At 37.9% G+C, this 17,500-nt stretch overlaps 1 protein-coding gene across 1 annotated transcript in view; it reads left to right on the top strand.

Moving 5' to 3' along the window:
* The window catches only part of LOC138029237 (collagen alpha-1(IV) chain-like), a 70,413-nt gene that overhangs the window by 14,257 nt on the left and 38,656 nt on the right, over positions 1-17,500 (top strand). The window contains 11 exon segments of the mRNA XM_068876950.1: positions 652-720; positions 1,628-1,663; positions 2,585-2,683; positions 3,259-3,387; positions 3,884-3,910; positions 4,519-4,572; positions 5,559-5,621; positions 7,481-7,525; positions 8,464-8,571; positions 9,888-10,083; positions 17,128-17,304. Coding sequence (XP_068733051.1) covers positions 652-720; positions 1,628-1,663; positions 2,585-2,683; positions 3,259-3,387; positions 3,884-3,910; positions 4,519-4,572; positions 5,559-5,621; positions 7,481-7,525; positions 8,464-8,571; positions 9,888-10,083; positions 17,128-17,304 — 1,003 coding nt within the window.

Below are 17,500 nucleotides of genomic sequence, written 5' to 3'. Positions count from 1 at the left end.
CCATCTTCATAATGTTTTGTATTTCTTCCACTGATCCAATTAATGTGACAGGTGCCTCAAATAGGGGTCAAAATACTGGGTTGTGGTTGCTCTGTGGTACATGTACCTCAGACATCTACTTCAGTTAAAGTCAGATACATGTCTCTGATCAATCACCATGATTGTAAACACCACAGAAATAAATTCCATGCTTGGTTGAATCCTCTAGAGTGCCAACTAAATCTATAAAAGGAAGCTTCTGTTTTATGTAATGTTTAAAAAACGAGCAGCAGTGTTATGCCTCTTGTTTTTAGACCCGATAAAACACGTGCTGCGAGTTTTTTGAACGGCTTAAAAAACATTCCACAAAGAGCGTGTCCCTCTGGACTCGAAACAATGGTTCAAATTGTGAGAGGTGAATATTAGCATACAAGAAAAACAAGTTATGCTTTATTAGTATTCTTTGTATAAAGGATACTAACAAGGAGTGTTTTGTCAGGATATAAAGCTCATACACGTGACGTTTTATCGACGTTTTGATAGGCTGTTAGGCTCATGAATCATTAATGAGTTTTTTAAGGTTACTTACATGTAGATTTAATAATAGCCAACCTTAAGCCGTACTTAATGGAAGCAATAATTATCATTTTGTTTGATGTATTGTTTGTTTAGGGCTTGCCTGGTGGTGTGGGAAGAAAGGGTGAAAAAGGAGATTCTGCCAGAGATGTTGTTGGAGCAAAGGTAAGCTGAACCGTGGTGCAATCATGTATCCCTAACTCATCATTGTCCCAGTATTGGAAATCAGAATAACTTGTCTAACATGGTTATCCCTCTAAGATGGCTATTTCAATGAATATATTTAGATGAATTATGGACCAAAAGTTGTTTTCTAATGTTGCATATGTTGGCACATCTTATAGACGTGCTGACAGACAAATCAATCAAAGACAAATTTTGGTCCTTAATTCATCTTAGTACCGGATTTATATCAAGACAAATTGTAGACAAAATATTCGTCTTATACAAGGCTGCTACCTAAGAAAATTTTAAAGGGGCCCTCAGAGATAAACGCTGAGAACTTAGGAGCCCAACATATGAAGTGAAAGGTGTTGCTGTGAAAAATTAAGGCGCCCAGAGCTATTCTTTGGGAGCCCCAGGCTACCGGGCTCCTGTTAGGCAACAGCCTTGCTTATATATGGATAATTCTTCTCCAGTACAAATTCGGCCGCTCTGGGACCTGCTATCACAGTGTTTCGAAGAGTGTTCAGTATCACTGAGTGTTTTAACTCAGAGAATTCTGCATTCAGACTAACATTACGCACCAATCCATCAATTTGAAATGTAATGGTTTTAACATTACTTTGTCATGCAATCATGCATCATGTGCAAGCAGTAAATTAGGTTTGCTTAAATCCTTGTACTTAGAGAGTCAGCGCTCTTTGACAGTCATAGTCATCGGGAAGGGTAAGGATACAAACTTGTGCACAGTGAAGTTCATTGCCCCCTAACTCTAAAGGGACATGTGTGCATTAGAACCTGTGATGATTTGAAAATGGAATTCAATGGACTGCTGCATTTCTGTTGGGTTTTACTCTCGTGAAGTAAGAAAAATTTTTATTTTCCAACAATGATGCTTTCCTGTTTGAAGGGCGATCCAGGGACCCAAGGACCTCCAGGAGATTCTGTAAGTATACAGTAATAATAATTGCTCTCTTGTTGTAAAGGGTGTGGTAAATAAAGTATGGTTATTTTCTATTTTTTATTTTATTGATTTATTTATTTTTATTGGGTGGGAGGCGCGCGCGGTGGCCTCATGGTTAGTGCGCTCGACTCCGTAGCGAATAGTCCAGGTTCGGGTCCTGGCCGGGAACATTGTGTTGTGTTCTTGGGCAAGACACTTTACTCCCACGGTGCCTCTCTCCACCCAGGTGTATAAATGGGTACCGGCGAAATGCTGGGGGTAATCCTGCGATGGACTAGCATCCCATCCAGGGGGGGAGTAGAAATACTCTTAGTCGCTTCATGCCATGGTAACTGGGATAAGCTCTGGCCTGATGGGCCACTTGGCTCATATGCAGACTTAACCTATTTTTTATTGGTGGACAAAATCAGTCCTTTTTAATGACATGCAAAGCTAGTTGTTGGGTGGAAGAAGAAACAGGCATTCCTAGTAAATTGCCAAGTAAAATAATTTTTACCACAATTGCTTGTAATCTCACAATCTGATTGGCTAATTTGCCGTTGTCGATAAGACTCTAGGCAATGCTGTACACGTCATGCTCGCCACAATTTGTCAGGCAATGTAATAGCCAATCAGGAATGCTCATTTTGGGAAATAAACCAATCATCAAAAACTTTCTTTGGCGTTGAATATTGTGGTAAAAAAAACAAATCGAAAGTGGTTCAGCGTTGTCTGAAGTCTTATCAACAAGGATATTCATCATCACAGTGGTCAAAATTTGTTGTGGACTCATTTTGACCACTGTGATGATGAATGTTGTTGTTGATAAGAGTACAGACAATGCTGAACCACTTTTGATTCATTAAAATTTAATTTTTAAATGAAGAAGAAGGTCTCAGCTACATTGCACTTATCAATGTTTAGGGAATGCGTGGAGATCCAGGACAAGATGGTCCTCAAGGACCAACAGGAGAAAGGGGAGATAATGGGACTAAAGGTGTTCCAGGACCAAAAGGAGACAAGGTATCATCATGACACTTACATTTTATCACGTTTTCTGTTCAGTGTGTTGCAACACACATGTTAATTTCTGGAAGTAAATGAGGTTGAGCAAGAACTAGTCAGAACTTGATGCAAATACACATACATGTAGACATGGTCTTGGGTCTCTTCTTAGCAGCAGAGTTTTAAGCTTATCTTCATCATTGCCTATCACATCATTATTCCTTGCCATCACTGCCACCAGTAATTTTTTACTGCCCCCAACAACAACAACAACAACAGTACTGTCATCATTATCATCGTCATCAATCGTAATCATTACTGTCGTAACCTTGCTCAAAAACAAATTTGGAATTCCTCTTCGGTGGTAAGCTGAGGCTGTTGTCCTCTTTAAGAACATCTAATGAATGCATGCTTGGTTTGGGCTGGCAACACTTCGGCCTTGGGTATTAATCATGTAATGCAGTCATTTGTAAATAAACAGGTAATGTACTGTACCACTACCAACAAAGTACCCCTGTGTCTTGAACTAGGTTTTTGTAGTATAACTGATTTGTCATTTTGTTTTGTTTTTATCCATTCCTTTTTCTAAACAGGGAAACCGAGGAGAATTTCTCCAGCTTAGAGGGCCACAAGGGGATAAGGGTGAAAAAGGTGTTCCTGGAGAAAAGGGAGCGCCTATAAACTTTGAGGAATTAAATCAACTGAATGCCACTGTAATCAAAGTAAGAGAGCATTACCAATACTGGTAGGCCTTATGTACAGTACAGTACAGTATGTTATGGTTCAAAATGTTTCAAACCAGTTCAATTTAGACTTTTCTCTGTCTACTATTCATTATCATAACCTGAAATAAAAGAAAATCAAAGTTGAACTGGTTTAGAAAATTTTGAACTGCAACATGTGCGTTAAATTAAATGCTAATTTTACCAGAATCTGATAGTATCATTATAAAGCAACATTTGTTTTGAACTCTTGATGCTGACAATGCTTTGTAGGCAACTTAGCGCAAAGACCGTCCTTATCCTCTCGTACATAAAGTTTGGCGTTTTGTTCTCTAGAGGTTCATCACCTTCTCCAAATGTTTCATGAGCCAATTTGCTCTGAAACTATTTTCAACAGTAAAAGTTCCTCTTATTCTTGCGTCAACAGTGACATTCCTAACATAATTATACATACTGTAGCTATATAAGGAAACTTGCTTTGCTTTTTTTTTTTCAGGGTCCACCTGGTGAACCTGGAGAAAAGGTAAAAAAAATAATGCATGATTGTAAATATTTATCTGCAATGTAGCCATGCTAATCAACGTTATTGTTGAAAGTTATAATAATTGTCAAAGAGCATAATTTAATTTTTAATCTCTGATATTATTTTTTTTTCACAAGATACCAATAAATTAAATTAATCTTTCCATACAATCTTATGACAAACATTTTGTTTCCAACTTTTCTCCTTGACATTGCCTATTATGAACTGCACAAAGTGCCCTTAACTAGCTGTTATCTGACACATGACTGAGCTAGAAAATAACTTGGATTCATTCCTGACAAATTTTTGTCACAAACTAGAGTGTGCTGCGTTTGTATTTTCAGATAACCTTTAACAAGTTTGTGATGAGATCTTATAAATACAACCCATACTGTAGCTTAGTCATTGGTCTATGGCCAAATGACTGCTACCTTACTTTTGCTAACTCTTCAAAATGGCACTGTACAACACATAAAAGCTCAATGTTTATGACGGGAATTCTCTTTAATAAAAAAAAAATATGTAGATTGTTATTCATGAGTTTGTCCACTATAATTATATGCAGTAATTTGTGTTGAGTCATGGTACATATTTTCTTAACTTTCTAGGGAAATGCAGGTCCAGAAGGTGAAAAAGGAGAGAAAGGAGATCAGGGAGCCCCTGTATGTAACCAATGGTTTGTGTTATTCATAGTGCGACTTTCATATAACCTTGAAAGATAAACGTAAGAACAAAAACAAACATTTATGCAAAACATTCAATTGGCTTATCGAACAAAAACGAACGAATGCAAATTTTCATCGGCTTAGCAAACATGAAATGCAAACAACGTCATCTCTCCGTGGAACTTTCTGGAAAGCGATTGGCATTTCGCTTTGACATCATTTGAAACGCAGTAATGTGATTGGGCAATCGAACTGTCTACTGCCCATTAGGAGTTTCCTTGGCAGGAAGAAGGAGAAACAAATTGCAAACACTTTTTCAAGGTCATACGAACTAGTTGCTCTAACCTTTTCTGTCATAATAACATTGTTCTCATTTCCAATGTTCTTGTACTAAAAGCTTCCATATCAATATTCTTGGCTCATGCAAATTCAAATTGTGGTTTGTAGGGGAATGCGGGAATGCTAGTGGTCAAAAGGTCAGAATTAAAGATTGTTAGTCTTTTGAAACAAAAAACAAAATGATGGAAAGGCTATTTGCAGGATTCTTGAGCCTCTTCAAATGATACAATATTATTTAGAGCCTTATTGGAACCAGTAGATTGTGGACCCTTTTGGACAGAGTACAGCTCTGGTGAATTAAAGTTCAAGAAAAATGTTAACCTGCATAGTAGAAGCAAGCAGTGAAGCTGTGAGAAGGCTATTATGGAACTAAGCTGCTTCAACCATTGTTATGGAACTAAGCCACCATGCACCTCGTTACTCACTTTCACGGTGTCGCTGCTCAAAATCTTGCACATTCCACAACAACCACCAACTACTTCGGCTCTAAAAATGTAAGTTGACATTTCCCGGAGTCTTGATCCTGAACCAAAGCCTTTAAAAATTCTGGGGTGAAGTTCCAAATCTTTTCAGTCTTGAAGTGCAAACAGGTAAAGGTGTTTTGACAATACAGTATTTTTAGGGCAGTTACTTATATGTTTCAGGGTCCTGATGGTCTCCAAGGAGAGACCGGGCGACAAGGTGATCAAGGCCAGAAGGGTGAACAGGTAAGCTTTTTGAACATTTAACTGGTACTTACTGTAAAAGTCCAATGTTGTTTTGCAGCATTACAAGGCACTGACAGAGCGACTAATTGTTGATATAATTGTGTTCTTTTGGGCTGTTGGACACCACCTGGCTACAATAAACACGAAGAAGCTTCTTTTTTGGTATATACATGTCAAGGCTGGAAACACGAAATACAGACACAGTTAAAAATAAAAAAGGGAAAAGTATATGTACAATGTCGGGTTCACAAACAGCTCAATGATTTCAGTTAAGCCATGGAGAACAAGCCTGTTGAACTATTAATAATATTCACCTGCCTTGTTTTTCAGTGAGGCTGGTGATTAATGTGAAATGGATTCTCTTGTGGCAGCTTAAGCCTTGCTACATCAAACTTGTTTGGCTATGTTATTCTGTTCTGTAATAATTATTATTAAGGCCGATGTATCAAAGAATGAATCATACATGGAGGAAGCACACTCTGCGAGCCAGCGAGGCATGTTGACTTGCATTCAAGTCAAAGCACCCATTTCAAGTGGCGCTGATAAACAGCATTTAAGTCTAAGCACCCATTTTAAAATGGTTAGCATTCAATAACTGTATGGCTAGCTTGTTGGCTTGCTTATTTTTGGTCATGCCTCGCTGGCTTGCATACATGTATTTGTAACACTCCATATGTGTTCTTGATCTCCGCAATTTTGATTGCTTCTATATTGTCCACATGCCCTATTCTCTAAATTTTGATTGACATCCTGGCTCCTCTAAAAGTGTTGGCCCGACTCAACAAAAATCTGTTGCACTACCACAGATTTTCTAAATCTAACTAATTTCTTTTTCACAAATCGGCTGCAAATTAGATGTCAAAATACACTTTCAATTCGTGCTGCGATAAAGTCAGACAAATCGTAGCATGTAAACCGGCCTTTGCAGAATCCGACTCCCCTGTCTCTTGGGTCAAATGTTAAAATTTGAAGGGATCGATGACTTAGAACCATTGCAGACCCAACATTGTCAATGCTTGGGGTAACTGTATTCTTCCTAAGATAGCTGCTACAAACTTCAATAAGCGTATTGGAAATAGATTACAGCTTGGAAGTAGGGCCAAAAATTTATTTCTCCTGGGCTTTCAAAAATGAAATCTAATAACAAGTGGCTATCAAGAGCAATATTGCAAGAAGGTCAACATTAATATATGTTATTGTAACAAAATACATGTAATTATACATGAGAAAATTTTAAAGTGCTCTGTGTACTATGACCAAAGACTCATTTTCATTTTTATTATGATTTAACTATGTTAATTTAATGGTCCGCCATTATTAACTTTAAAATCTTGAGAGAGCTAGATTGAGGAGAAAATGACATCATAAACTCATTAGTTTAAGAAGGCAACATTTTCATGTGTATGCAGCTGAATTAACATGCAGCACTTGCAGGAGTTTAATGGGCTTTAATTCAGACTTTAAAACCCCTGTTTTGCACATGTAATAAGCTGCGTTTACACGCTGAAACTTCAAGCTAGTGAGTAAATGACACATTCTCCCTAGATCCAACCCAATTGGTCAGTTGAAACGTGAATAGTGGGGGACTGTGAAATCCAAAACATACACTCAAATTAAACACTGGCCTTTGAATAAAAATCAAATCTCATATTTTTGCCAGTCAAGTGTAGGGCAATCACACTTTCAAAATCTGAAGAAAAAAGGACATGATTTTTTATCATAATAGCACTAAGGTTGCCATGGCAAATGCAAGTAATGGCAGCTGCAGCATGCTAAACTTGTAAAACAAATTAAAAGTGTTTGGTTGGACAGAAACTTGAATTTCAGTGATGTGATTTACTATTATTGTTTTACTACAGGGAGATGCTGGTCCACCTGGAGAGAGAGGAGCTGACGGAGAAAAGGTGTGGGTTTAACATCTGTTATGGAACACTATCAACATATCTGTTTCCTGCTACAGTGTACCTGGAATGCTCCTAATTCCTTTGTGTGGCAAAAACAAGCCACCCCTTTGTTGCTCCTGCATTGGCGTTTCAATGTTATTATACATGTAGTTCAGTAGTAGAGGGACTTGTTATGAAACTCTGAAAACTTCAAAAGCAAGAGCAGTGACATTGCACTGCATGTTACTGTAACTTGACCATGACCATCCGTGACACACATTTTAGAACGCAGTGTGCCCAGATGCAGATATTGTATTGTAAGTTGCAGCAGAGGCATGTTTGGCTTTCAGACTAAAGAATGTTTACATTCTTAATAAGCTGACCCACACACTGCAGTTCTTATTTTTTTAAGCTGTTAAGTCTTTTTGTCATCATTTTCTTTCATCCAGCTACATGTATATTAAATTTCTGGTCAGTTTTAAACAACAGTAAGGAAAGATGTGAAATAAAAAATGCAATCGAAGGAAACAGTCTTCTGAATAACATTAGAGTATATTGAACAATTATTCCGTGAGCACGCTTGTTGGATGTGAGATTATAGATAGCCAACAAGGCATGTAGCGCCGAGTTGGCTATAATCATCTCATATCCAACAAGCGCGAGTGGAATTGTTTTATTAAAAACACCTCCAAAATATAAAAAAACTAGACTACAAAAATAAAAAGGCCCAAAAAATCATGCATATGCTTGCCGTGTTTGTAGATCATGGTATAATGGCTCATAACCCATGATGGCTTAGCCAATCAAAACTCTCAAATTGCATTATCCAATGATCCAGTTTTTAAAAATATATAATATTCTTTGAGTCCAATGGTGTGGTGATATGTTTTCCAGTTCTAAAGGTGAAAGAAACTGAGTTTTTTTTTTAAATTTATGATGACATTGGTCCTCCATTGCAGGGAGAAATGGGCCCTAAAGGAGATCAAGGCTCACCAGGTGCTTCTGGACCCGTGGGACAGATGGGCCCACAAGGTGAACCAGGACCAGCTGGCAACAAGGGAGACCCAGTAAGTGACTTTTGACTTCATGAATTTTTTAAATTTTGCACAATTTTATTTAGCACCACAAGTAAACGGGGTTGGCCAGATTTACCCCACTTCGTCAGCAATCTTTCTAACTCCCTCTCTCCATCTCGCTCGATTCATGCCATCCTTTTTCTCCAAACCAACACTCTTGCTCTCTTTCTCCACTTGCGTCTTCCACGTCTCCTTTGGTTGTCCTCGCTTCCTCTTGCCCTTCACTTCAAACTCGAACGCTTTTCTCAGAACATGCCCATCATTTCTCCTCAACACATGCCCGTACCATCTCACTCCATTTGCCTTTGCCATCTTAACCACTGTTTCCTTCAATCCCAACATCTCCATCAGGTCCTCTGTCCTCTTTTTCTCCATCAGTTTTGCACCACACATTGCTCTTACCATTGCTCTCTCAGTCCTTCTCAAAATTGCTATCTCATTTTCCCTCAGACGCCATGTCTCACTCCCATATAACATCACCACTCTTAGTGCCAATTTTTCTCATGCAATTTGAAATAAATAAGCACAAGTAATTTTTTTCAAAGACGACCAAACAGCAATTTACATACAGACATACATACTTAATTGACCACCCCCCATAGGTGCTTTTCAGGGCCAAAAAAATTTACGAGTGCTCATTTATTCCAAACTGCACAAGGAAAACCATGTGATTACTTATTAATAATATACATGAAAAAATTGGTGAAGCAGAAGAAATGCATGCGTATATCACGCAATCAGGGAGAAATTTCGCTGTAAATTGGGCCATCCAGGGTGTATGCTTGATTTGAAAACAAAAGATTTGATTGGTTCTGACCAAACCCTATTGTTTATTATCCAATCATAATCTAAAATTTTGATGTGTAATTTGCACTGGTATTACACTTTTTGCACTGTTGTTACACCTGAACTGCACTTCTCCTAGCCAATCAGAATTGAGTAATTTGTTTGTGTATATTTAATCATTTATATCCAGCAAGCCCGAGTAGAATAAATGTTTTATTAAAAACTCCAGGATCAACAGCATTGTTGTCTGAAGTATTGATTTCTGCCTCAGTCAATTCCAGTCCAAAACGGCCATGTTTTTTCAGAGCTGCAAAAATGTTTTCAGCTCGCTTTATTGCTGATGCGTTCCTTGACCATAATTTATTAGGTACAGCAGGTAGATGAACTGATAGCCTGTGTCCGGCAAGCCAATAAAAATGCTGGAAATCTGATATCTGTAGTTCAGTTTTTAATAATATTAATTAAGTTGTGAAATACAGGTTCAGTCTATCCTAATGACGTTGCTTGACTGTGTAAAATAGGGTCCTGTAGGAGTTGGTCCTCCTGGTCCAAGTGGACCGAAGGGGGACACAGGCCCCAAGGGTTTCCCGGGTGTCAGAGGATTCAAAGGATCACCAGGCATTCAAGGCCCAAGAGGAAATGATGGTCCCCCGGGACCCAAAGGATCTGTAGGGGACCCTGGACCAACAGGACCACCTGGTGGACCTGGATTACCAGGTAATATTACTATTAATTAAGTAGAGTTCATGTAGGATAACTTGTTCCTGTGGTATAGTAAAATCCACGAAAAAGGAAAGGACAGGAACTTCATTTAAATGTTCAGTCGCTCTGGTGCTGGAGCATTAATTGGGGATGTTGCAAACTGAAATTACCAGTAACAATTGCTGTAACAAAAGGCAAGTCAAATAATGGTTTTTGAGGAGAGGGGAAACTGGAGTACCCAGAGGAAACCTCTCTGTGCAGAGTAGAGAACCAACAAACTCAACCCACATATGACGCCAAATCTGGGAATGGAACCTGAGCCACATTGGTGGGAGGCGAGTGCTCTCCACTGCGTCATCCCTGCAGCCTTTAAGTAACTGTCCATTTTAAAGTTCAGCCTAAATAGATCCTTACATAAAATTTAATGGAAACTATCACCAGAAAAATATTGATGAAGAAATCTCATTTCTTAAATAGGTTCTTACTTTCTGAAGGAAGAAATCATGTTGTAGATAGCAGAATTTAATGGTGTTTGGCCTTCTTCCCCTATGCTGCAGCCAGATTTTCCCTATCCCTTACATGAAATTTGAATAAAATTTAAATTCAGGATTAAGAAGTTTTTTTATTACATAAAAAGGACTATAATAGGTGAAATCGAAAGATCTCATGAATCTTCAGAACATCAATCAATAATTATTATTATTGGCCTTATTTGCCAAAGTGCACATATTTTTTTAGAAAATAAGAACCTGTTTCAAATTTTAGGGTCAACAGGTTCTTCTTCTTCTTCTTCTTGTGTCTAACTGACACATTTTAGCTAGGCTAACAGGTTCGGGAAAAATCGGTTCTTACTTGCGGGGTTTTACTGTATTTAGGGGATAAAATGCAATGCTCAAATACCTCAAGTATCTTTTTTGGACATTTGAGTTTTTGTGTTATGCAAATTAGCTAATTGATGTTGTCATCAGTGGTTCCACTGAAAGGTGGATCACAAAAACAAGAATATCTCTAAAAAGTCCCCATTAAGAAAGTGCAAGATGGTGCAAAGTATGATGTAACCATGGCAACGCTTTTGGCTCCAGCCCCTTTTGGTTGTAAATGAAATGTCTTGTTAATGTCACTGTTCCTTGGTATCAACATAGTTAGCTTTTAACGCATAACGTAAGGTGCAATAGAACGAGACTACAGACGTATTGGCGTTTTTTGAGGGGAACACTGCCTTGTGACTGGTTAGCCTATGCGACTTCCGGATTGCGTGATATAGAACAACCTCACTTATCTTCCCGGCACTACAAGCTGATTGGTAAACAGCACGTGCTGGATTGGACAAGAGTATTGGTAGCGAGCAATGTACAAAGGCAAACAAGCCAACAAGCTTGGGGGAAGTCGCTGCGCAGACTTAACCGCACCTCGCAGGAGTGACCCAATTTTAATGAAGGCAAGGCGATAAACCCAACCCATCTCCAAAGGGAGGGAGGGAGGCAGGAACGCGTTCTAGAGAACCTCCCCTTCATGTGCATTTCATGTGCATTTAGCTGGTAAAGAGAAAGCTTCAAATATCTTAAAAACCCGCACTTCAAATCAGCGAGACAAACAGCTGCAGTGAACGGGATTGAGATGTTAGTGTGAATATTTTCTTTTTCTCAATATGGCCAAAGAGGCTTGAAAATTTACGAACGCATTAGTTGGATAATACTGTTCATCCACAGACAATGAGTACTTTTAGAGTTGTAGAACCAGAACTAGCGTTACAGAACATTCCAGCTTTGAAACCCACGTTTTGGCGGGCTCACAGCTTGAGAAACAGTTGCAGAAGGCGCCGTTCTGTTCACGTGAGTCAAATTTTCATGGCTACTATTTACGCTGTTTACTGCGCAGTAAAACTAGTGCTGTTCAAATATAGGCTTGTAAAATGTGATAGTTTCAAAGAAATTTTAAAATATTTGAGGTTAGGATACTTAAAGAAGTTAAATTTTCAAAAAATGCAATAATTAGCTTTAAAATATTACTGGTTTGGAATAACGGAGGCCATAAACATTAACTAAGTTTTGGATGTCGGATACCCAGTATCCGGACAGTGGTTTTAGGGTTAGGGTTAGGGTTAGGGTTTGTCGTGCAAAATCCTTGAATTAGCTGCGTACACTATCCGGACAAGACTTATTAAAAATAAACATTTGAAAAGGATGTTATAGGGAAAAGAACAAAAATAAATCGCTTTTGTTAGTTTCTTTTTTTGTCTTTTCTCTTCACAGCCCTAGACTATCCTTGATCAGCCGCTCGCGTAGTTCTCCCCACCATACCCTAGTAATTTATTATGTTTTGTTTCAAGATGCTAGGTTACGTTCCCAAGCCGATTTATATTTTTGGAATCGGATGCCAGACTACTTTGAAAGAGCAAGATGGGCTTAAAAGTCGCTTTCCTGTCCAAATTTATGTTTAATTACGTTGTTCTTGTAGTGTCCGGATACTGGGCACGCTGTCCGGATACTGGGCAACATTCGAGCTCTGCAAAAATATTAATTTCATGACGGATACGAAGGTAAAAAACTTAAATATTTTTTCGTCATATTACAGACTAAATAGACTGTCTTTGGGCCAAATTTCAGAACTCTTGCGACTAAGGAAGGAAAGTTACAACATTTCTAAACTGAAGTGTCCGGATACTGGGCAACATACTGTACGCGACTAGTTTTTGCACTAAATTTTTAACCAACACGCCAAAAATAAATTTATCGTTTGATCTGCGGTTTGGTTCGTTCGGTTTGAATGGTTTCCTTCACTTTAATCGTTCGTTAAAGATATTTCTTTTGTACATAACCGAAAATACACATTAAAATTCCACTAGCCGTGAAATGCACGCAAACAAAACAACTGGCTCCTTCTGCTTCACTAAACAAGTTTGGTTGCCTAGCACGTGACAATTTTTATTCAATACGTGACTAATTCTCTCACGCAAAGTACAAACTTTAAACCCTCGAAACCTTTAAAACACTTCAAACCTTTCTTTTTTTCCATTCTTTCAAACGATAGCTGCCGCGCACCAAACGAACGATAGAAAGGTTAAAGCGATACAAACGATAGAAACGAAATTAAAAGTGCAATGTTTCGGATCAAAATGTAACGTCCAACGAAAAATTTTCGGATTCCACCAACTTTGTCTTTGTGCTGTGCACTAACAAAGCAAAATCAACACAAGGAAAGTATCAAAATAAACAGAAGACATAATAGACAAGCTATTGTTTTCGTTATTATTACAGATAAATACTTTGTAACAAAGAAATAACAGATAAACTTCGGGTATCGTCGGTAAGCGTTTGACAAGCAATACCGTGCGCAAGGCCAAATTTATACGTAAGTCATCTTTTGTCCTTGTTTTGCTCACTTTTTGTATACAATCAAAATATTATATTTTTGCACAATTGAAAAAGAAATCTTATTGATCACTGCAATAATTTAACTTTTTTAAAATATCTCTAGCGCAAAAACCTCGTTTTAGGAAAAGACTAACTGCTTGACTCAAAGTTACAATCCCATCTTCATCTCGCAGTGAATGTTCCCGGTTTTTGTGAACGCGTTCAAAGGAACGCGTTCTTTTTCTTGTAAATGCGTTACATGGAACGCGTCCAATGGAACCACAAGAGAACAGAGCTGGAACGGATTCGGAACGGGTATAGAACAGATATAGAACGGATAAGAGAACGGAAATTGAACGGAAATTGAACGAATATGTAACACGTTCTGTTCAGCGTTCCCTGTTAGGTTAATTCTGAGCGGTACTGTAGTTGGTTTACTATAGAAGACAAACTGCCAAGTGAACCTTGGACGGCTAACTGAGGCTTTCTATTAAAGTAGCCAGTTGTACTGCTTCTTCTATGAGCAGGTTGGTATTATACATGCTCTTTACAGTTATGAATGAGGACTTAACAGATTTGGCCAATGCAGGTGTACGTTATAAACTGATATCTAGGAACAAAGTCACTATGTCCTCATTTTATTTACAACAAAACCATTGATTTTATGACCTTGAACGACCGACTACAAAGAACACAAAGATAACTAACCCGACATGAATAGCCCCTTTTAGTATGGTCACGTTCCATTAACCGTATTTTACTGATGGGGCAGTAAAATCTCATATGTCAATGTGAAATCAGCTGAGACAGACAGTCCTGCTCAAGAGACACAATAGAGCCCGGGTTTCTGTAGGTCTTCAACTCATCGAGTGTGAATGGTGTTTGGTTAAGACAAAAAGTGGAAACACCAGTTCCACACAAACTTGAGCTGGAAGCAAAACGGTTGTCATGGCAACTGTGCAATGGGTGTCATTTTATACATTGATTGATAAACAGGTTAAAGTTAAGAATCCAATCCCACCAACGCTTTGGCCAACACGTCGGCCAACGCGTCGGTCGACACACCACCAACACACTACCAGCGCGTCAGCACACACTACTGACACATCAGCCGACACACTACCGGCGTGTTGGTCGACATCCAAGTAGCTGGGTATGTATTCATACAGGGTACCACACATCCACTTCAACTTCTTCTTGACCAAAGCCCACACGCCTTCGATGGTATTGGTGTGTGCACCACTGTCAGGGTCAGCAAAGTTTTTGGAATGATTTACTGATACATGGATATATTCTAGCTGGTTGTGTCTAGGGTAAACAAATCATAGCACGATTAAGGAGTCCCTAAGGATCAGTGACATAAAAAGCGGAGAGCCGCAGGGAATATTCGCATGCCCAGGAGAGGGAATAATATGCAGAATAATATAATGTAATGAACTATGAGACAAAATAACCAAACTAAAATAAAATAGATGAGAATAGCAAGACATAAAAATTTGCAAGACAATGCACAGCCATAGCGATTAAAGGAGACAAAGCTTTCAGTTGGTTGGGAGGGTAGGAAAAATGCAATCTAAAAGAGTGCGATCCAAGGCACTTGCTTGAAGAGCAAAGCTGAAATGTGGCTGACTAATGGTATGGGGGTTTACATAAGGCGAGACATGTGAGAATCGTGTGATGTTGTGGAAAATTACTGGAGGCGTTGGCAGCCACTTTACATTGTAAAAGTGAAAGTACTTTGACCTACACAATGAGCTATTGACTACTTGACAAGCCTTCATTGCAAGGGTGAGGAGAGTAGAGTACAATAGGGACAAGTGAGGAAAAAAAGAGTACTCCCTTAGGACCCATTAATCCCAGTTAAGAGCTGAAACTTATAATTTATTATTAACATTTATCATTTTTATATCAAGTAGTAATAATAATAATAATAATATTATTATTATTATTATTATTATTATTATTATTATTATTGCTCGGAGAGAGTTTTAATTGAGTGTTATAAAACCAAAACCAAAGTAATTACTTTGGCCAATCAAAAAGGACTGAGGCAATCCGGCAAGCCAATCAAAACTCAAAGTAATTACAAGTAACCGACACAAAGCGTGAGCAAATGTGCACGCGTGAGCCACGATTGGTTTTGATTTCACTTCTGATTGGTTGAAAAAAATGGCGTGAGGACTTTGAACAAATCAGTGAGTGCATTAATCATAAACCAAAGTAATTATCTAATTACTTTCGACACTCAATCGAAAACCGCTCTATTAGCATGTATTTGCTACTTAAAATTCAAGTGTAAATAAAGTTTGTTGTATTTTATTGTAACAATGTATTTTATGTATTAACACATAAAAGTAACTCATACATGTGTGTTTCTAAAAGGAAAAAAAACAAAGGATGACTGAACTCTGTCGACTGAAGAATTGTAATAAAATGTGAAATAATTAAAACATGTTTGGTATTAACATGATAACATGTAGCTGTTGTACAAACTAATATTGCAACTGGTTAGCTTATAATAGATCTAATCTCAGTGCATGATTGTGGCATACAGTCGTTTCAACATTGCCAATGTTAAAAAAAAATGTTCTTTTATTTTGTAATAATTTATTATTTTTATTATTATTATTATTTTTATTATAATATTATGAGGTTTTCTTTAACCCATTGACCCCTGAGAATGGCACTTTCAAAGACTTTACTTGTCAGAGTGGGGGGGGGGGGGGGGTGTCCTAGGGTGTTTGAGGTGTGAGTGGGTTAACCCATTGACTCCCAGGGGTTCCCCATTGACGAGTAAAATTCTCTGGCGTTAGACAAAGTAACATAGAAAGTCTTGCCGGTTTTAGGCCGGTTTGGACATCAAAAGGTTAATGATACGACATTGGACAGGAGACTTAACTCCCTCTAAAATACAAATTTACTAATAGTAATAATTACTATTAGTAATAATTATATACAATATGAGTGGCAGATCTTTGCCTCGAGTTTGTAAATGTGATACAGATCTGACGAGAATATTGTATATAAGTTATTAAATGTCAGCATTCAAGTGTTAATGTACACTAGGTATTTTTGATGATTTAAGACATTTTAACAGGGAAAATTGAAAGAAACGTTTATGTAAATGAAGAGAAATCTGTATCAGATTTAATTCATGTGAATTTTATTTCTCATTTGATGTTACTTGATTTGTCTCATCAAAATCATCAAAACTCATATTAAGAACTTTGTGCAACATTACACTCCAAAACATTTTTATAACTGATTATGACACAACTTGTTTTGGAAACAGAGAATATTGTATAATGGGAAAACCGTTTTGGGGACAGTTTGATCATTAATTTTGATGCATGCTGTGAAAAACTGCAATTAGTTTTGCAGCTGTCAGTAGTACATACAGAGTATTTCAGACTATTATTTTGGATTCATCTTACAGTATGTGTATTTCTTCAATAACTTACAGAGTTGCATGATAAATACCTATTTCATTATTATTATTATTATTAATCATTAGAAACTTTGGCAAACCCTGCTGATGAGTGCATACGCACGAAACTCAGAGTCGCAGGAAATCTTGTGTATTTTCATTTAGTCATCTTATTCTGTTATTATTATTATTATTATTATTATTATTTTTATTTTTATTATTATTATTATTTTGTTGAGAAACAAAAGCAATAATGGAGTACTTCAATTTTTCTATCAGGTGGAACAGGCATGAAAGGACAGCGTGGAAATCCTGGTCCTCAAGGAGATGCTGGCCCACCTGGTGAAAAGGGTAATAGGGGCATAACCATTGAAGGCCGCCCAGGTATGGAAGGCAAACCAGGGCCACGAGGTGACAGGGGTGAAAGAGGCATCAGGGGATTCCCAGGACCTCCAGGTATTCAATATTTCTGTTATTAAAGCCACAAGCTGAGGTGTACCATATTTACCCGTGTATAAGTTGACCCCCCCCCCCCCCCCATTTTTGAAAGCAAAAAAGGCAATTTCTTAATTTCTTTGTTAAATGTTCATGGGATACTAATCTTTGACCCGTGTATAAGGCCTTAAAAGGTCAACTTATACACGGGTAAATA

The sequence above is a fragment of the Montipora capricornis genome, chromosome 13 (assembly GCF_036669925.1).
Source record: "Montipora capricornis isolate CH-2021 chromosome 13, ASM3666992v2, whole genome shotgun sequence".
NCBI lineage: Eukaryota > Metazoa > Cnidaria > Anthozoa > Scleractinia > Acroporidae > Montipora > Montipora capricornis.
The sequence above is the reverse complement of the archived record's forward strand: the minus strand, read 5'-3'. Positions and strand labels throughout refer to the sequence as shown.